Source organism: Copidosoma floridanum, unplaced genomic scaffold (genome assembly GCF_036245765.1).
Source record: "Copidosoma floridanum isolate Cflo_tuat_1 unplaced genomic scaffold, Cflo_Japanese_pri ptg000004l, whole genome shotgun sequence".
In the NCBI taxonomy this organism is placed as follows: Eukaryota; Metazoa; Arthropoda; class Insecta; order Hymenoptera; family Encyrtidae; genus Copidosoma; species Copidosoma floridanum.
In genome coordinates this window covers 27,186,611-27,208,269 of record NW_028321881.1, presented here as the reverse complement: position 1 = coordinate 27,208,269, position 21,659 = coordinate 27,186,611, and the positions used below count along the sequence as shown (strand labels likewise).

General features: G+C 34.8%; 1 protein-coding gene across 1 annotated transcript in view; it reads right to left on the bottom strand.

Moving 5' to 3' along the window:
• LOC149375792 (uncharacterized) overlaps positions 1-12,921 on the bottom strand; it is a 63,296-nt gene extending 50,375 nt beyond the window's left edge. The window contains exons 1-6 of the mRNA XM_089596558.1: positions 12,351-12,921; positions 7,706-8,151; positions 7,455-7,614; positions 6,676-7,317; positions 6,190-6,492; positions 5,557-6,093 (exon numbers count right to left, since the gene is read on the bottom strand). Of these exons, the coding sequence (XP_089452684.1) occupies positions 5,557-6,093; positions 6,190-6,492; positions 6,676-7,317; positions 7,455-7,614; positions 7,706-8,151; positions 12,351-12,921 (2,659 nt within the window). The remainder of the gene's footprint in view (positions 1-5,556; positions 6,094-6,189; positions 6,493-6,675; positions 7,318-7,454; positions 7,615-7,705; positions 8,152-12,350) is intronic.
• Between the last annotated feature and the right edge of the window lie 8,738 nt (positions 12,922-21,659).

The following is a 21,659-nucleotide window of genomic DNA, read 5'->3' as shown; positions in this document are numbered from 1 at the left end:
ACTTCTCTGTTTATTTGACACAAAATTCTGAAACTTGTATACTCAATACTAACAATAATAATAAGAATTATTATTACTATTACTATTATAACTATTAATGTAAGTTTTTAATTTAATCGTTCTTATATTTTACTTATTCTACCAGTAAAACACAGTATTTTATGAACTCCACAGAATAAACAAAGAGAGATTTCTTGAACTAACAGATGAATTAGCCTCTATTTTTACCACTCCACGAAAAACCATCGTAGACTTAAAGGCTCTCTTTTATTATCTTTATAAAGCAGCCACCAAAATAAGAAAAGCGATTAATACTGGTGGATCCTTGTACGACAAGTACTTGAATTGCCGAAAACAACTAATAAAGCTAGGCGTTATATCAAAAGAGGAAATTTTGGAGTATGGTAAGAATATTTTACACAAATCAATCTTATTTCAATCGATTTTTTTTTTCATTGTAAATATATGTATACAAGTAATTAAATGGGGGAGGGGGGTTCCATAAAAATCAGCTTTTATTTGGAACATTCAATATTTTTCAACTTATCAGATAACGTGTCCAATAGTCAAGAAGCTGACCTTATCTGGATCAAAAACAATGATGCACCAGAAAGTGAAGTGAAGAGGCATTGGACTTTAACGTTTGCGAGTAGACCTTTTCAGAAAGATTACAAAAATAATTTTTGCTATACAAAGGCTTGCGTTTATCATTTGGACATGATCTGTGGTGTAGTGATTTTGACTTACTTTACCCAGATCTTCCAAATTTTAATACAACTTGGCGTGAAATAAGTCCATTAATTATTAGTTACGCACAGGAAAAAAAGAAGTTCATCCCTTCAGATCATATTTTGATAAATGAAAGCAAGCAACACATCTTAGCTTTACTTTGTCTTCTAAGGCTGCTTGCAAAAGTCATTCGAAAAAAAAATGTGATGAAACCACTACTGTAACCGGATCGACGGCTCAAAACATTACAGATTTATTCATCGCTAATCAGATGTCTATTGAAGAATACCAACTTTTTAAAGATTTAAGGATAAATAGCAGTGGAGAATCTGGTCGACCAGTTGGCCCGTACCTGACCGTAATAGGAAATTTCATTGAAGGAGAACTTAAAAATAACGAAGAAGCTCTTGTATTTTAAATTTTTGTGACTGTAAATTCAATTGACTTTACAATATGATCTAATAATATTTTAGATACTATAGATTACTGCTATAAGTCATACTTTAGTTTGAATATTGAGTTCCCAGTTAAATGTAGGCCTGTTTGGAATGTTTTGCAAGCTCACGTGTACAAAAATGATTTAGAAAATCTAAAAATTTACTCTGTTGTAACGAATTTAATAGACGAACTTAAATCAAAGCAAGATTCTCAACAAATCCAAACTTAACAAAAAAGTTTTTAGTTACTTATATTTTATAGTTTTATAAATTATATGATCTCATTATTAATATTTAGGATTAATATTTGATATTTTATTCTTTTATCCATAAGAAATCAAACAAAAAGGATACAAAATTACATTGTGAAATCGTTTTTAATTTTTAATTACTCAAAAGTGCAGTATAATGTCTTCCACGGTGGATTTGGAGTATGAAATGTTGTATGTGAGTTTAAGTTTCTATAATAACGAAAATATACCATGGTCTATTGTACAATTTTTCATGACTATGTTAATAAAATTCACCATTATATTTACAAACTATATTTTGAAGCAATGTGAATTTAACCCTGATTTTGATAAAAAAACATTAGAGATCATAAAAAACTATGCAAAAAATGCGATCATTATTATGAATAATTTTAATTTGGAGTACAAAAGATTTAATATATATGCTAAGAAAGGATTATTACTTACGCCACAAGAGTTTAAGCTCAAAAAATTTGGAAAAAAATCGTCGGCTCAGTATCTTCTACAAAGTTGGACTCTTAAGATAATACCAGAGATTCCAGGATATTTTGAATTACCTATGAATTACATGAAAGATTTTAATAAAGAGAAAGATATCGTTTCAAATATCATCCAAGCTGATTTATGAAAAATAAAATCCCAAAGTTTCAAAAACAACATTGTTGTTTCTCTTTTTATTTATTATGATGATTTTGAACCCAAAAATGCGTTGGGTTCACACGCAGGAAAGAATAGTTTAGGAGACGTTTTCGTAACAATACCTTCTTTCCCTCCACACATTGCTTCAAAACTGAATAATATATTCTTAGTTACATTATTTTACGCAAAAGACCGAAAAGAATTCGGAAATAAGCAGATATTTTCAAAAATTATAGCTGAACTTGAATACTTACAAAGCAATGGTCTAAGTATTCGAATAAAAAATAAAATTGTAAAAATTTATTTTTATCCTTGTCTATACTTAGAGGATAACAAAGGGTTGAATGAAGATTTAGGTTTCGTGAACTCTTTTTCATTAGTAAAGCCTTGCTAAATTTGCAGGTCCAATACTAAACAAATCAAAACAATGACTCAAGAAGACTTAGAACTTATAAGAACAAAAGAATCTTATGAATTGGATTGAAAAAAAAATGTCCATCTGAAACGGGTATTATTGAAAAGTGCATATTCAACGAATTAATTGATTTTCATGTCGTTGATAACATAACGTTGGACTTGATGCATGACGTTTGGGAAGGAACTGCCAATTACACCATGAATAATGTGTGCTATTTCATAAAAATTCTTCTTACGTTTCAAATAATATTCCGGAAATTAAAAAACGACACATTACTGACAAAAAAAAAATTAAAATGTCTTCTAGCAAAATGATAAATTTTACAAAATTTTTTGGATTACTAATTGGTCATAAAATTGAGTCAAAGAATGAAACTTAGAAACTTTTTTTGAAATTTAGAAAGATTATTAATATTTTAATATCTCTGAGTATAGTTCTCGGGCATATTATGCAATTAGAAATTTTGATACCAGAATTTCTGTCGTTACATATTAAATTATATGGAAATTTACAATTTAAATTCCATAATATGACACACATTGTACGAGTTTAAAAAAAAAATGGACCACTAGCTCATTTTTGGGCTATGAGAATGGAATCCAAACATAGAAAATTAAAATTAATTGTTACAACGACGAGTAGTTCAGTTAATTTACTTAAAACTGTAAGTTTAAGAAGTCAACTGAAACTAGCATTTTTAAAACTCATGAACAAAATGGAAACTTCTGACATAAATATCGAAGATTTTGATAAAATTGACAATAAAAATTAAAAAATTTATTTTCAAGGTCTCAATGCCATTCGTATTTTATCAGCAAAGCATGTACGCTATGACGAAATCGAGTTTAAAGTAGGTGCTGTTTTTGTGATCGAAATGGGAGATGACTTGCTGAATTTTGTAAAAATTACAAAAATATTTATTGCTAATGAAAACGTATTTTTATTGTTTCAACCTCTTACTAACATATTTTTTGATGACCACGTACACGCATATCTCGTAATACCTCGTGAAGCTCATGTGTTAATAAATGTTCGTGAGTTACTCCAGATTCACCCCTGCGTACTTACAAAAATAAATGAATCTTTTTATGTATCACCAAACCACATTTTGTAAAAAATAGTTTACATTTTTTTATACTATTTTTATCTAAATGATTATAATAAATAATAGTTATTTGTTTGTTTTGTCTGTTCTTTTGTAAAACCTAAATAATATAAACTCAAGTAGCCAACATTCGAGTCTCAAGTAAACTATGCCTGTTGGATGCTAAGCTAAGTGTGCTTTTTATTGCCAAGTAGAAATTACTTGGGTCCTACAGTTAACGCTACTTTATATAAACTTACCTAACTACTAAAATAGAGGCTGCTTAGGTTTTCGGTAATGGCTACAGAATTTTTTTCTCAGTGTTAAACAACTACATGAAGAAATAAATGAAAGTAATGCTTCAAGATTCTTAACACAACACCATGAAAAACGAAAATTCCTAAAATAATTATAAAAACCAATAAAAATAGAAATATAAGTGTTAATATACAAAAGAAATTAGAATAGATATTGATGTTATTAATTGATGGGTGAGAATTATGTCAAATTATTATACATTGACCTCTTTCCATCCTAATTGTGCTATGTAAACTTCGCGCTTATTTTTAGAGTGAAACTCGCTGGAGTGGGAAAAAACTTTGTCAATTAAAAATTACAAGGCAGTGCAAAAAGTTATCCGCTTCGGCCAGAAGTCGAACCTGGGCCTCCTTCTTGCCAAGAAGGTGCGTAAACCAACTTCGCCACCGAAGCCTCGGCGAACACCCTTCTACACTGCTCTGTTTATGCGTATCTTTAGGTCGGACGCCAATATTATAGATATTGATGTTATTAATTGATGGGTAAGTATTATGTCGAATAGGTCGGTGACATTGTGCCCCAAACTAGATTGGTGTTTTTTTGCCGTCAGGTTGGCTCAAGCAGACTTTGAGAATGAGTATACAATAAACACATAGATGGATAGAGTACATATAAAAATGGTACGATTTTCTTAAACAGCCAAGAGATTGCGCTCCTGATTCCACTGATCCCAATTCCTTACGCAAGTCCGTAAGTCACGCGCGAGAAGTATTTGACTTGTATATAGGTGTCTTGTACCGCGTATGCAGATTGCGGATGCAGCAACAGTGGGAGAATCCGCGCACGCAGAGCACCCACTTTAGAGCAGCATTGAACTGCGTAAACGTGGAGTGCAGATGCAGAAAAAGCTGGACAGTCTGCGCACGCGGAACAGCTAGCTCACATTTTCTTTGTACAAAACAAATTTTTTACATATATGTTGGACTTAAATCTAAATGGTATAAGAATCGTTTATTTGCTTATTATTGTACAAGTGCTAGTAGAAATGTTCCCATTGTAGTACAAAAAATATTAAACTATTTTGTAGGGGAACATGTGAACATTATACATTAAAATAAAAATACTTAAAATACTAGCAGCCCCCCGTCTCGGCTTCGCCCGAGACTCGCTGAATAAAACACATGTGTGTTGACAAATAATATAGGATGTTTTCAGTTAAAAAACTTCACATCTATTTTTAACACTTTTTGGAACAAATAACTTCTTATTGAAAATATCGAAAAAAGGAAAAAAATGATGGTAAAAAGTATCGTGCATTCTTTACGTCATAAAATAGGTATTGGCTCTGAAAAGGGCCGTTGATTTTTACATGTTAACGTTATGATATAACAAAGGGTTATTTGTTAAAGCTGTAAAGATACAAATATATAATTTAAAATTATTTTTTCATTCACAAAATTTCAGTATACGTGACATTTTTAGTTTTATTTCCAGAAGGAATTAAAACAATCTGATGATGTGGATCACCAGTTCTTGAAAGCCCGACATACAATTGTCCATGTGAAAAGCAGTTTGAACGTAAATCTACCCCCACAAAATTATAAGTTTGTCCTTGCGACTTGTTAATTGTCATCGCAAAAGAAACTTTGACAGGAAACTGTAATCGCTTGAACTGAAAAGGTAAATCAGTTGGTATCATCCGAATTCTTGGAATAAAAGCTATTTGTCCTGATGCTGGACCTGTCAAAATAGTAGCTTCTATAACATTATTTCGCAGAGTTTTAATTTGCAGTCTGGTTCCATTACACAGGTTCGGGGGTTGAAGATTACGTAGTAGCATAACCGGAGCTCCAACTTTCAAACTCAACTTATGGGGTGGAAATCCTGATGGAGTTAGGGAGTTTAAAAACTCCTGAGGATAATTTACAACATCTTCAGATGCGATAACTGAATCAATAGAGAGGTACTCTCGAGAATCAGCTACAAACTTTTGAAGAATAATGTTGTTAATTTCCTCTGCTGTAGAATTTCTCGGTGAAATTATCGCTCTCTCACATAACCATTGGTATGATTTGTTTGATAAATTTTTAATGTCTGGGTAAACTTTAGAAATAAGATCATCGACAGTTGTAACCAGTTTTCCAATGGATTGATCTAGGGTGATAAAACCGTTTTCATTTTCCATCGTGCCATCGCCAATTTTTAATAGCTGTGTTGGAAATTCCGTGTTTCTTCCGCAGAGATGTGCTCTCATATTAGTATGTAAATGAAGAGACTCTACATAATGCCAGAGAAATGATGATTTTAAATAGGCATGAATAATATCAGCTCTAGTTCCTCTCGGAATTACTGGTCACGTCTGCCTAAAATCACCAGCAAAAACAAATGTAATGCCACCCATTAAATTCTGGTTTGATCTTAAATCTTGCAATGTTCTAATAATTGCTTCAATGTGAGCTCTGTGACTCATTGTCCACTCATCCCATACAATAAATGTTGTATCTTGAAGAATTTTTGCAAGTGGGCCATTTTTGCGAATCGGGCACGTGTAATCTTCTCCGGAAAAAACACATAATGGAAGTTTAAAAGTGCAGTGAGCTGTTCTACCTCCACTAAAGAGAGTGGCAGCAATGCCAGAAGATGCAACAGCAAGGGACAGTTTTCCAGCCGATCTTGCTTAAGCCAACATAAGATTAATTAGGAATGTTTTTCCAGTGCCTCCAGGAGCATCCAGGAAAAAGACTTTTCCACTACTATTTAAGACACTATCAATTATACGATCAAAAGCTTCTCGTTGGTCTGGAACCAACTAAGGAAGATTTTGCTCAACGTAGTTATATAAATAGTTATGATCATAACCATGTCTGATGGAATGTTCAAAAGGATCATTAGTACAGAGTTTATCTCGAACCGGTGAGTTTAGCCCAAATGCAGTCAAATTTTTTTCTGAAAGAGAAATGATCTTGTCTTCTACTTCAATTGAACCTCTGTTGAACACTTCTTCAGAAAATTCAACTTCAAAATCGTTGAGTTGAATTCGTCGAGAGTGAAGAATATCTTCGCATAATTGTTGTTTAAACATATCCCACAAAATTTGAGGTTGCGATGGCTCACAAAAAACTAAAATAATAGCAAATAAGTCACGTAGTTTAGATGGATTATCAGACAAAGCAGCATCTGCGAGTGTGTTTTTCCATTGATCATCATTTTCCAATAAACCAAGTGCGTAACAGGCAGCTTTGAAAGTTGCGTAAGTAACACCATCAACGGTTTTTAAGTACTCAAATGAAGTTGGGCCTCGAACATATTGAAGTAACATTCGAAGATGGAAGCATTCCGACTGGGTGGGATGAATCGTATGAACTCTACCTATAGCTGAATCTTTTTTCACTCCTGGCCAGCCTGGAACATCTTTACCCCGTTTTCTTTTCACAAACTTATTACTGTCCCATCGATAATAGGCGGCAACTTCGGAATACAAAAGAGTTTTAGCAAAATCATCTATTACGCAAAGTTCAAAAAACGCCATCAACGTTGTTTTTCTCGAATTTTCGAGAATCTGTTGAATGTTTTGCTGATTTACGTAAACTCTTTGATAATTTTCAAGGTAAACATCTAAATGTAAGACTGGAGGATACCGTGCGTGAATCTCAAAGTCAAAAAAACGCCAAAATCCCTCAGAGGAACAAATATAGCGTCCATTGGCATAGTTTGCAATTTCGTCAATGTTTCCAACTGAAAAAGTGGCACGGTCCGATCCTTTGTTGATATATTTGCAAATATATTTAATTGCTTGCACTGAATGACAAAATTCAACGTTAATGTGTGCATTGAAACATCGTAATAAGACGGATGAGTACGGTACAACCCAACGGTTATCAATCTGTACTTCTTTGCCACGAATTGTAAGTACAGAACTATGACCTCCATCTGCAGGGGCTCTTGTAAGATAGGTTGGGTAGCCATCATCTACAGTTAGGGTTTCTTTAACAAAATTTCGAGGAAACTTTTTTGTACACTTTCCATTATCCATACATGGTGAAGCCATGTTGAATTCACCGCAAGGTCCATGAATCATACTTTTCGAAATTATACTGAATAGCAAGGGATCTTGTTGAGGATCTGGTAATTCAGCTGAAATGATCTTATCTATTTCATCCGGCTGAATTTTTGTTTTAAGCCATAAAAGTATGTGCACATGAGGTAGCCCTCGTTTTTGCCATTCGACACTATAGATCCAAGCATCAACTTCGCCGTATATTGCTTTCTTAGTGAGGACATCTATAAGTTTCCTTAATTTCAAGTGAAAAACCCTTGAAACAATGTCATGCCTGTCTGAAGGTTTTTGATTTTTGTGTAATTCATTTTTTATTTCCGACCACTCAGGGTTACACGTGAAAGTGATAAATAAACATGGACGCCCAAACCCACGTACGTAAGCCATTGCATCTTGAGTTTTTTCATGCATATATCGCGGTGAGCCAGTGAATAAGGATGGTAATATTACAGGCTGTCCAATACTGGAGGGTTCAATGTTACGATCACTATTTATTGCATCTCGTAGATGAATGTAACTTTCAGCACGCAGTTGTTTTTGATGTGTTCGCAAGTAAAGTAAACGTTCTGTGATCATTTTTGCCATCATATCAACAACAAATTGATTGAGTAAGTTCTTATAATAAAGTAGGTAATTTATATGATCATTTTTTAACATAAACCTATAAGAATAGAACTGCATGCAAGAAACAGTTTTGTTTGGAACACCGTAAAGTAATACATCAATAGAATATCCATTTTCTCCAAAAACAAACATAAGAGGATATTGCAAGGAGTCATAGAATCGGTGGAGCTCAGAAACTCGCTCCAACCGCCCATGTCGACCATGTAAAATGATGTCTCTAGGGCCTTTTTCCTCGTTAACTAATAATGCAGCAACTTCATTCACTCTAGGCGCATTGTATCGTCCTCGATGCTCCCCAATAGGAGTTCGATCAGCATGAATAATCAATTTGAAGTTTTCAAGTTCATCTACTGTTCGAGAGTCATAATTGGATTTAAAAGTTCTTATAAAAGGATTGCAATCATGCATCACCTTTTGTAATGATTCAATCAAAGTTTTTTTTAGGGCATTGTCTGACCGAATAGAAATTTATTCAGCTTTAGACATGAAATAGATTTGTAAGCACTGCGGACTCTTGTTCTGTTCAGGAAGTAAGCTACCTATTAAGTGGTATAATTGACCTTGGATTTTGAAAGTTGGCATAAAGTTTCCTTCTCTAATTTCTTTCCCTCCAAATGACGTCATTTGGAATTGCGTATTGTAACGTCTGACGTTATCAAGGAAATGTTTTGATAGGGGGTGTTCGTCCATTATAAGACATCTTACCAATTCAGGAGGATTTTCTAGTGGATCAAGGGAAACTTTACCACCAGAACAACAGAGCCCTGGAGCTTCATCTCTTTATTTTTTAGCGCCACAATGAGTGCAAAAAGAAACCATTCCAATCAATAACTTTGTACTAATGATCCTTTTGAACATTCCATCAGACATGGTTATGATCATAACTATTTATATAACTACGTTGAGCAAAATCTTCCTTAGTTGGTTCCAGACCAACGAGAAGCTTTTGATCGTATAATTGATAGTGTCTTAAATAGTAGTGGAAAAGTCTTTTTCCTGGATGCTCCTGGATGCTCCTTTTGCATATTCTTATCATTGATTTCCTTGCTATTTCTGAGTCTTTGCTGACTACTGTACGACTCAGCACTGTGTATCGTATCCTCGGATAGGTTGCTACGTAACAAACAATATTGAAGGTCTACGACCGAAAAACAAGATTATGTGCCGGGGGTGTCGTGGCGTGCTATGTAAGAGATAAAATTCAATGCAAGATTATTGAGTCGTTAAGTATTTACAGTTGGATGACAGTGATGAATATATGTCTTTGACTTACTAGATGCTCCACCAGGTACCCTAACCTGATTCTGGCTGGCGATATTAACATTGGTATCTTGTTTAATGATTATATCTCTAAACATTTTCCTACGGGGACTGCTTCTTAACTTCTCTCTGGATTTAATCAGTTTCGCCACCATGTATCGTCGTTGGATGACTAACACGTGGATTGACCACATCGTATTCGATTCTGTAAAAACAGTGGACTTTAAGAGAAAACGGATGGGCCTCATAATTGCAATCTTGGCAATATCTATGTAGACTACTGGTTTTCTCATGCAACTCCTATACATCGGCCACTTACGACGCGTGATTTTAGAGGCCTCTCATTGGAAGCTTCCTCTAGTGATCTTATTGTATAATTTTAATTGGCTGTTTAAAACCGATGTAAATGCTGTGTTGGTGCTTTTAGAAAGTTGACTATTGGCCTTTTGGATGCTTATGCATCTTTCCGTGAGCATAGACGGCATCGGGCTTTGATTTCATGGCTCACCTACGAGATGAAAAAGAGATGTCGGTCCCGGAGTCGATAGTACAAAAAAGTGTCGCGTACACAGGATTCTAAGCTATTGCAAAGGTACAAGAAATCACTTTACTATGAGTTGTGCTCATGCAGCTTGGTTTCCGAGTAAATTTGAGGGCATTATTCATATACCTCTAACTGGCTTCTCTATCAGTCCGGTTTCTGTACGTAAGGTTGTGCGAGGGATAACACGATGCATGGTTAATACTAAAAGTGCGAGTAATGATGGTCTATCATTCCATTACTCTGGTGATAATAATACAGTCGTTGTCCACTTACTCTGTTTGAGATAGTAGTTAATGAAATGAAAAAATGACAAAATTTGAATTCACAAAGATTTATCATCATGTCTAGTGTGGAATCAGGGAATAACATCGAGTGTTTATTTTTCCCACAAGATTTCTTTGCTTTTATAATTAAATCTCACGCTTTTACAGATTTAAAGGCTACCAAGAATGCTACACGCACCGGAGGTACATTCGGTACCACTGAAAATACAGCATCCATAGACTTGTTACGTAGTGGTATTACCTTAAAAGCGTCTCCATGCAAATATTAGAAGCTCAGGGATACCAAATGCGCATAAGTTATCTTAGAGAAGATGTAAGCTGTCCCATCAGATACCCCAGATACTCCTAAGTCGGATAAAGGTTGAGCCTTCTTTGCAACCTTCACTGAGTTTAACTCCACCCTAACGAAGGTGTATGCGTATGTTAGTCAAAGCGATGAGGATACAGACAGGCCATAGATTATCAGCCCGTTCTAGTTGAGGAGATTTGAACATAGTGGGAGTGCGCTCGTATCACACAAGTTGTAAAATTAAGCCACTGCAGCGCTGTTTAAGCATCGTGTCGTGTATACGTTGAGTGTACAGAGCTACTGTGTGTTAAGTATTGAGTGATTTAATAAATATACAACTGAATATATCTGCCAGTGTTGAGTTGTTAGTTTTCTACTAGCGCCTACAGTGGATATTTTATTGTCAGAAGAAGTGTAACGAAACAACTTTATTTTGATGGTAAAATTGCTGCTGGATTATTACAGATTATTAGTTTTTGTGGTTAAGTTTGCTCCACAGTTATTGAAGGTCTTTAATAAGTATCAAATTGGCTCATGGATAACTTTAATGTATATGAATTGGATTTCGACCGTCAAAAGAAATTCCGCCAATTTGAATTGATGAAAGATTTAAGTAATCAATATCAGGATTGTAACAGAAAGCGGATCTGTCACTTAAGTGGTTGTTCAATCGTCCATTTTGCCGTTGCTGTTCTACTCTCCATGAATGTTCTGCATCAGTTTCTCGACTCCTAAAGTTGTAAAAATTTAAAGCATTAGAAGTTCTTCTCCAGATTTGCCCTCTTGCAATTTAAGGCATTGTTAACAATTTTTGCGCGCCCTAAAAAGGCTGTTTTTGTTATTCTTTGTCAATTACAATATATACTTTGGCAGGTGTTCAACGTTTAATGGCCCTGAAAAGGGCCAATGAGATTAACCAAGTTAGCTGAACGCTAATCTTGGAGTAAAAGTAATTTCTAGCCTATGTAATTCGAGTGCAGAAAGTCGTCGGTGACCGGGGTTCCCAGACTCACGACAAACAGCTCTACTCTCGATGTCTGCCAGTAAATGACTGACTTAGTTTTGGAATAAGCTGTCCTTAAATAGATTCCTGTTGGACGAATCGTTGCAATTCGTTTAAAGACATTTGTCCAAAAGTACAAATAAGATTATTTTTGGCAAAGTGGTTCAACGTTTAATGGCCCTGAAAAGGGCCAATGTGATTGACCAAGTTAGCTTAATGCTAATCTTGGAGAGAAAGTAATTTCTGGCCTATGTAATTTGAGTGCAGAAAGTCGTCGGTGGCCGGGGTTCCCAGACTCACGACAAATAGCTCTGCTCTCGTTGTCTCCCCGCAAAGGGCAGATCTATTTTTGGAAAAGTAGTTCAACGTTTAATGGCTCTTAAAAAGACCGATAAGATTGAAAGTTACTTTACGGTAAAATTTATTGATGGACCTGAAAAGGGCCGATTTTTATCTTCATTTTTTTTTTTTACTAACGATGGAGAGCTGGTGAGGGTCAATTAATTGACACGCTTTATCGGGCGTTCGATAAACGGCAAATATTTGCCACTTAACTTTGCTCAGTCGACGGGGATCGTGGAGCTCGGGTATCTGGACCCGAGGTTGCTTCGTCCTTGCCCTTGGAGTCTCTGCAAAAGGTGAACGCGCTAGAGGAAGGTATGTAGATGGCCGAACAATATCTCGTTTCCGGGTCGTTTCTCGGATTACGATCTGCTGACTCTTAGTCAGGGTAGTGGGCCTGAAGAATATCTTCTTCGTAGAGTTCCTCTCGCGATCAACTTTTGAGGAGGAGGCTGGTAAACCTTCCAGCCGAAATGTCTGCTCACGCTCCTCCTGGTTGTTCTGCTTGGCTTGCTCTTCTAGGACCAGGTTGGATGGAAGAAGGGCTTCCAAACCTGGTAGTGTTGGTGAAGCAGGTTGATCTCTGGCCAGACGTCTCCTGGTATTTTGCCTGAGACGTTGATGCTTCGAACGCCTATTTTTCCGTGGCACTCGGTTATTTTGGCGATTCGGGGTAACAGCTGATGTATTTCGCTTGTCCATGAACGAAAAGTGTTAGCGGTAGCCGGGATGCCCAGCTTTACGACAATCACCTTCGTTCTTACAGGACTGCCGAAAAACGACTACGAAAATCGGTGACTCGGCGGGGCAACTTATAACCACTCTTCACTATCATTGATTGCGGGTAGCTTAAATTTTACCTCGACGCCACCTAGTGGATCCTACTGAGCTACAGTGAAAAGCAGGCGTATTTTTGCAAAACTTTGAGCTTGTTTATTGCTATTGTTATTAAATTTTTGAAGATAAAAACCATACTAAAACCATCTAGGAAGTGTCAAGAATCGGTATGCAAAATTTTAGCAAAATCAGTTCAGTAGTTTTCGCGGTTAGCGATTACAACGGTTTTAGCGCTTCTGCTTTATATATTAGTAAGATAGTAAAAAATTGTATGTTATATAAATCTTATCTTTTAAAAATGTAACTTTTCTCTATCTTTTTATTTTATTTTATTCTATTTTTTTTCAAGTGTTTATTTTCAAACATAATCACAAAACCAGATATCAACTTCAATGTCTTATGTCACTTGTGCACAGTCGAAATGGTACCATCGTCTACACGAATCGCATCCAATCACATTTGAACTTGCTTCATGTGCACAAATGGGACAAGCAAAGCTTTTTGGTAGCTTTTGTTTCAGCTTGCCCAGTTTTGTGAAAGCTTCTGGTGTAGAGTAGGGTTCTAAAACAGCAATTTTGACACTTCTATCTAAAAAATTGTGTGTAAGTGTTTTGCCTATCAGTTGTTTTTCGGTTACAATGGCTTTTTTCTTCATTGAATCTTTAATTGCTGTAGGTGTAAAGTCGAGCATCAACAACAAAAGACTTGCTTGTTGCTCTTGAGTTGTATTGGTGTACACTTCGACTTTTTTTGCTTTATGTGGCGAAGGTAAATATGCGCGCGTACGCAGATTGCGGATGCAGCAACATCTCGTAGAAGTCCGCGGACGTGAAACTCAATACCTATGTAGATACTTTATACCGCGTACGCGGATTACAGATGCAGCAACAGCTGGACAGTCCGCGCACGCGGAGCACCTACTTTAGAGTAGCATCGAACCGCGTACGCAGATTGCGGATGCAGCAACAGTGGGAGAGTCCGCGCACGCGGAACTCAATATCTATGTAGATACCTTATACCGCGTACGCAGATTGCGGCAACAGCTGGACAGTCGGTGCACGCGGAGCACCCACTTTAGAGCAGCATCGTACCGCGTATACGCAAACTGCAGATGCAGCAACAGCTGGTGGAAGTCCACGCACGTGAAACTCAATACCTATGTAGATACCTTATACCGTGTGCGCGGATTGTGGATGCAGCAACAGCTAGACAGTCCGCGCACGCGGAGCACCCACTTTAGAGCAGCATCGAACCGCGTATACGCGGATGCAGCAACAGTGAGTCCGCGCACGCAAAGCAGTAATACTTACAGCGCTTATCGACGGCTCTTACGAAAAACAACGGGACTCAGATTTTTTCATTTAGAATAACATTGGAATTTCTGAGTTCCATTGTTTTTCGTTAGAGCCGTCGTTATTGTCTAATGTGTAGTTGAATTCTGCTTTTTAACTTTTATATTAAAATATCTTAATCAACTTATAAAAAATTTAATGTATTTATAAAAATCATCATATTTTATCATTCATCACAATAATTGACGCATTTTCAAGTAAAAACTTTTTTCTTACAAGCATTAAAATATTTGTAAACTCTTCTTCGTTGCTTCCATCAAATTTTAAACGGATAACATGTTTTATATATTTTACGTTGTGGTTGCTAACTTCATCAACCTTCATATTATTCATCCAGTTAGCTGCACTTTTTTCTCTTGATCTTTAAGCTTCTGAATGGATCGAAGATTTGTCAACAAGTGCAGCAGCCCTTTTTCGGCTGAATAATGAAGATCTTTGGTAAAAGTCTCATGTAGAATATCAAAAAACACAGTACATTCATCTTCATCTTGAGTTGTCTTTTTTTTTTCTCTTGAGCTATAAAACTTCCTGTGTCCATGGACATTTTGGTAACTCAGCTCTGCTGCACAACAACCTTCAAATTGTCTATGAAACATTTTTTTTATATAGCTAGCAGTCATGTAATGGACCCTATTAAATTTTTTTTTTTAACATTATGAAAGGTCGAAGTTTACTAGAAATGTTTAAGCCTAACTCTACAGTGACTAGACCAAAACTCAAAAAACTCGATACTATTTTAATCTACGTTAATATAAATTTATCAAAAAAATCTGGAAAACTTGTCGTGTCCCATACCAAAATTACAATTTAAAATTTCTATTAGGAAATATTTGTATGTTTTATACATATAAACGAAAATGTAAATCCGATTTTAAATAAATACCCTTATTTGGTTTTATGATACAGCATATACTTCATGGAAAATATATAAAACAACAGAACTCTTATGTTACATACTTGTTAATAACACTTTTATAGTAACAGTGCTTAACGTTTCAAGTTAGTATATGAATTAGATACCTACCAACAAATACGTTTATGTCTGGATGCTTAGGTACCGATGCATTCCATTGATCTTTGAGGTATGCCTCAGCGTAATTATTCGTTTTGTCTTCACACATACCATGTACACAAAAATATTTTGTACCACACTTCTTCAACCAAAAATTTTCATAATATTTCAAATATTTATCAAAGTATTTTCCATATTCTTGACACAGTTCTTTAATCTGCATTAAAGTTGTAATGATTGTTTCAGCAGGCAGTAAAGCTAATCCCATCAAACACTTTATTGCAACAAATATTTCCGGATTATTCATGGCATTTTTGGTTCTACTTATCAACTTCAAAACTTGTGCTTTATAAATAAGTGCCTAAAAATAAATAACAATCACTTTAAATTTTATAGTTAATACTTCCACAGATTTTTATGTGTGTATGTTTAGTTAAAAATACCAAAAATAATGCTAGTCTATTTCATTCTGTTGTATACATTTTTAATTAATACATGGCAACTTACTACGTTACACTACTTACTTGTGCATAGTGAAAGTAGCAACATCTTACCACGATGATGGGTATACTTTTTCTATGGCGTTCCTGATAGCCACTTCAAAGTCACATGAGCATTCACGTGGTAAAAAGTTTGGAAATTTTGATTTTACATACTCAAACAACTTTACGTAGCACTCTTCAGCTTTATTAGACATTATGCAAAAAAAAGATGGAACCGCCTGCAAAAAACTGTGTAAAATACTCACAAAAACATTAGGTAAAGGGTCGTCTTAGTCAACAGGAACACCCGCTGATCGCGAAAACGACATTCTTTTTTTTTTTACAGCCATTTCAAGTCCCATACATAAACTAGTTTAAACCATACATAACTTGGAAAGAATGATTGAAAAATTTTAAACGTTGAATTAAATAAAAAAAACCTACTTAGGGCATGACAAACGGCACCGATGTGTTTAATAAATTCTAGAATTAAAGTTCACTGCATCGCGATCGCTCTGGGCACCCGTTAGGCTTAGACGATTTTATATTCGTAATAAGAACAATCATATATTTACCATCTTTTTTCCAGCGTGTTCTGTCTTCAGCATAATCGTAAACAACTGATATGCCGCAGAGAGCCGGGGGACAACTTTGAAGGTGGCATCTACAAAAATCATACTCGTGTATGGGAGACAACTGTCGAAGAAGTCATCATCAAAAATATATAAGTTAGTACTATTAAACTCCTTTTTTCTCAAAAGTAAAGTCTTTTCCGTGGACTTTTAACTGAAACTCTTTATTGGGACCATACGTAAACTGTTCAGGTTTAGTCATCATAACATGGCCACATCCGGACAAAGTTCGCGCCGTATCACCAACTTTTGTAGCGTTAGGTTTCCGTTTCTTAATAAAACGCTGTATTTTCCTTCTTATAGTCGGATATGAGACTTCGGAAGCAATAGTTGGGTTCCTAAAATCAGTTTTTTTCTGAATTAATTATTAAGATATAGCCTAAGTGGTAAAGACCCTACGCACTAACATTATGCTTGTAACAATGGACAACCACGATTTTTATAGTAGGTAGTTGAAAATAAACAATTCAATAAAAAATCACTGTTTTCGGGCGTATTTTCGTGTGTAACTGAAAAATGAAGCCTGCAAGAAGAAAAAGATATTACGTGACCTTTTTTATTCTTCGTCTTAATTTATAAAAAATAACTTTTTTTTATTGCTATTATTTTAATTGTTTTTTATTTCAAATAAACTCATGCTGTAAAAAACATCCTTTAACTCAAATGTATACAAAACAAAGAAGAAATCATTCCTTAGTGTTATGAATTTGAAATATTATAGTATGAGGTATGCAGAATATGCACTCAAATTTTACATAAAGTAAGTTTAAATTCCCTTCGAACTAAATAATATGTAAATTCAAAGTATCCTGAGCTTTTCAGTTTTTTTTTAATGTTATGGCAGATGTCACAAAATAAAATTAAACTTACTCTAGCATTGATGTTTGCCAAGCTTGCTTCGGAGTGACTTTGTGAACAACGCTATTGTTAAAGAGAATATCTTTAAATCATTTTTTTTGCAACAACAATGGATCAGCAGAATGATTATGTTCCGTTTCATTTCGAGTAAATCTTCCTTGTTTGAACTTGCCACGTGCTTTGCAACCTTTCTTAATGCATTGCGGATATCTAAAAATGACAGGAATGTAATGTATTACAACTTATTGCATATATAGCTAGGTAGGCGACGAATATGATGTCATTTGGTACAAATTGCTATTGAAGCGATATTGTGCAAGTATATACATCGTGGAACCGTATTAGCAGGAAAATTATTGCCATCTTGTGTTTGTTTCAATCAATGAAGCGATTCGAAATTTTAATTTGAAATAAAATCTAAAAAATCTTACTTCGCTCGAAAAAAAAAACTACATGTAATTTATTTTGTTAATGAAGCATTCGCTACGCTATATAATCACTCCAGTACTCTTAACAAAAGTGTTAAGAGAACCCTGAGTATTGAGAGGACTGATGAGAGAAACAAGTATACTTGAGGTAGGTCTAAGAGAAGTGATATTACGAGAATAAGGACACCAGAAAACTAGAAACACTAAAATGACTCGAGAAGTCGACCGATAATTTTTACTTATAAGGGTGAAATTAACAGATCAATTGATAAATCATTAAAAGTAATGAATAAACTTAACGCGCGCGCGCATGTATATGGCGTATTGTACAAATGTATAACTGAAGTTATTATTACTAAAAAATAGGAAACTTCGAATTTAGCAGTTTTCAGTGATCAAATGGTATGTTAATATAAATAATATGTAACGTCAAAAACTGCTACACATTAGAGTTGTAAATTGCATCAGTGAGGACTCGAGAGAACAGAAATGACTTTTAGAGAGTAGGGAAGAAACTTAAGAGGATTTTTCGAGAGGACTTTAAGAGGACTGGAAGTGAGTAGTCCTCGCTACAGATGCGCGTCCGGCCGGGTAATTCCTCTGGAGGAGATGCGCACAAGTGTCAACAACTACTATGTATATATTTATTACGTATTCCACCCTTAGTTTAAGATATTATTCCTCAATTGTCTTTTTATAGCCAAAACATTACTCAGCGAAAAAGACTAGTCATTAGCTATTTTCCAAACTTGGCACATAAGTAAAAAGCACGCTAAGAAATTATGTTAGTTATAAAATAATAAATTAAATGCATTGTGCACTGTGTTACTGATATAAAATAAAACTTATTAAAAAAAAAATTCCCTAGAACTCGCGTGGGAGACCTATTACTATGCGGGAATAAAGTGTCCGCGTACGTTGGAACCTGTACAATCGGTTTAGTTATATGCTTGTAATTTTAGAGGATTGTACAAATAATAATAATAGTAATATGTAATCACTCAATAAAAGAATCAAACTTTACTTACGTTGTTGTTTTATATGGGTACTTCTCATGATATAAGTACCCATCAAATATCCACACACCATTACTTTTTTGTCCTGCCATTTTTTTGCATAACAAATTGTTTTAAAACCAGTAAACAATAAAAAAATAAACAGATGTTCTTGAATCTCAGTGACGATAATCGCGTCGATAGAAACTTAAAACATAGATACTTCAGTCTTCAATAGTGTATATCGAATTTCTCAATAAATTACAGAAACACGAGAGGTCTAGCACTATTAAGAACTTCACTTCTCTTTGAACCGATGTATATACTGTTCGTTTACTTTCAGATAAATCCACGAACGCGACCCCCCCCCGCACTTTTTCTGATTGTACACTTTTGAAATTATTGATTAGATTCTCTCTTTATGTATTTAAAGTAAAAATTTTCCAGAATGTAAATTATTTAGCTAAACTACAACTGTAAGCAGGTAAATAATAAATCACGACTCACTACGTGCGTGATTGTCTTTTGCATTTCGGTCTTTGAAGCCGCGCACGCGACTCACCGCGTACGCGACTGTGTGTCGGCATTTAGGTGTTTGAAACCACGTACGAAACTCACCGCGCACGCGACTATGTGTGGGCATAGAGGTGTTTAAAACCGCGTACGCGACTCACCGCGCACGCGACTATCTTTTGTATTTCATTGTTTGAAACCGTCCACGCGACTCACCGCGTACGCGACTACGTGTGGGCATAGAGGTGTTTGAAACTGCGTACGCGACTATATTTGGAAATTAAAATGAATGTTTTAATCACAAAAATGCCAGTTAGGAAGCTTCTTAAACAAATTTTAAAATTAACATTTTTAGTAACAAACATGTATGGAAAGTCTGAGCTTCTATATAATTACAAAAGAACAGCACTGGTCTTTAACATGATATGAATCAATTTTTGTAACTGATGCAAAATATATTACATCTGGATTATATGTTATTTTTAGTTATTGTCCATCATTTACGGCTTCGTCCAGAGATACAGTCAAAATACAACATTATTACACTGTAATATGTATGTACAAAAACGCAATAGTCGTCTGTAATATTTGCATAATGAAACATTTTATTTTTACAGTAAAAGGTGGTATAGTATTATTTAATTTTTTTAAATAATATACTATTTTTGCATTACGCACAGTAGTATTGTTTGGCCGTGAAATATTCCATTGCCATTTCTGTGCATATTTTGTAGCAAGACCCTATCAATTTATTCGTAAGTTTATCTTCCATTTCTTCACTACGTTTTAATTCTGTATTGATGTAAGAGCGTATTTTCTTCATTGTTTTATTGAAACTATCGACCAGAGACTTGTCAGATCTGGTCAAAAAGTATGTTTTTGCAAGTTTTGCACATTCATCACAGCAAGATCCATGTAACTTTTCAGTCATCTTCTGTTCTAGATCTTGTGAACGTTTCAATTCCTTGTTAAAAGTACTATGTATTTTTGCTAGGCTTTCCTCGTAAGTATATAAGAAATACTGTTCATTGTATTCTACAAAAAAAAAAAAAAAAAATACTTATCAAATAAAATATAAAATTGTTTTTAATAAAGTTCAAATGTATTCCGTTCAGCGTACTGCGATGTAATAAACTATAGTATAGTAATAAACAATGAACAAATTATGACCAAAAAATTCATCAACTAAATAATTATTTTATTGACTAGATTCTGGACTTTGGCAACAAACTAACATTAACAATTAATTCTTTGAATAATAAGCAACATAATTTCTGTAACGCTATTGTACGAGGTCCACAAATGAAAACAAGAGACTAAAGGTTATTACAATAAATTTCATTACTTTTCTTTAAAGTCTTCGCAAAATAAGAGTCAACTTAAAGCAAGAAAAATAAAATTAATCTACTGCAAATATTTTTAGGTTAGAATATATGTTTGCAAGATCATTGATCTAAAATTTTTTTGTAAAATATTATTAATTTTATTTTTATGTCAGCACTGTGATTTAACAACAAAGAATTAAAAACAAATAATTATTGTTATTGATAGTTTTAAAAAATTCATCTGATAGTCATTGGGCATTGTCATGGCGCATTTACATATTTATTACTCATTAATTTATTATCGAAGCAAGAAATATCTTTTACTCTACATACCTTGCGTTTCTTGATAATCATCGAACATATTTTGTAAGAATACTTCCAACTTGCACTTGCCTAATAAATAAACTTAAGTAATCACTAAAGTATAAATAACAAATTAGTATAAGTACACGCAATGTTAGAGAGAAGTTGACAATTTTAGAGGAGAGAGAAACTGGGAAGCTATACGCAGTACTCCGATATCAAACTGAGAATTTGCGTACACTTCTGCGCAGGAGGTCTCTCATTGGCCGAGCACTTGCGCGTCGTTCAAACATCTCAAACTTTAAGATCCAGCGTGCAAAGCCCGAAAACATCAACCCAAGTACTTAATCCCCAATAACCCAGTGTGCTTCCTGCCACACACTGCTAGTAAGCGCGTCGGGTCACTGGGGATTAGCTGTTCGGGATATTTTTATTTTATAAAAAATCTAAACGCACTGATAGTAAGCGCTTTATTGGGTATTGGCTATTCGGGATGTTATCATTTTTTTTAAATATATAAACGAGCTGGCAGAAAAGACACTGGGTTATGGGAGATTAAGTACTTGGGTTGATGTGTTCGGGCTTTGCACGCTGGGGGTTTTTAGGTTTGAGTTGTTGTTTGAACGACGCGCAAGTGCTCAGCCAATGAGAGACCTCCTGCGCAGAATTGTCTGCGAGTTCTCCGTTTTTATTCATTCTCTAT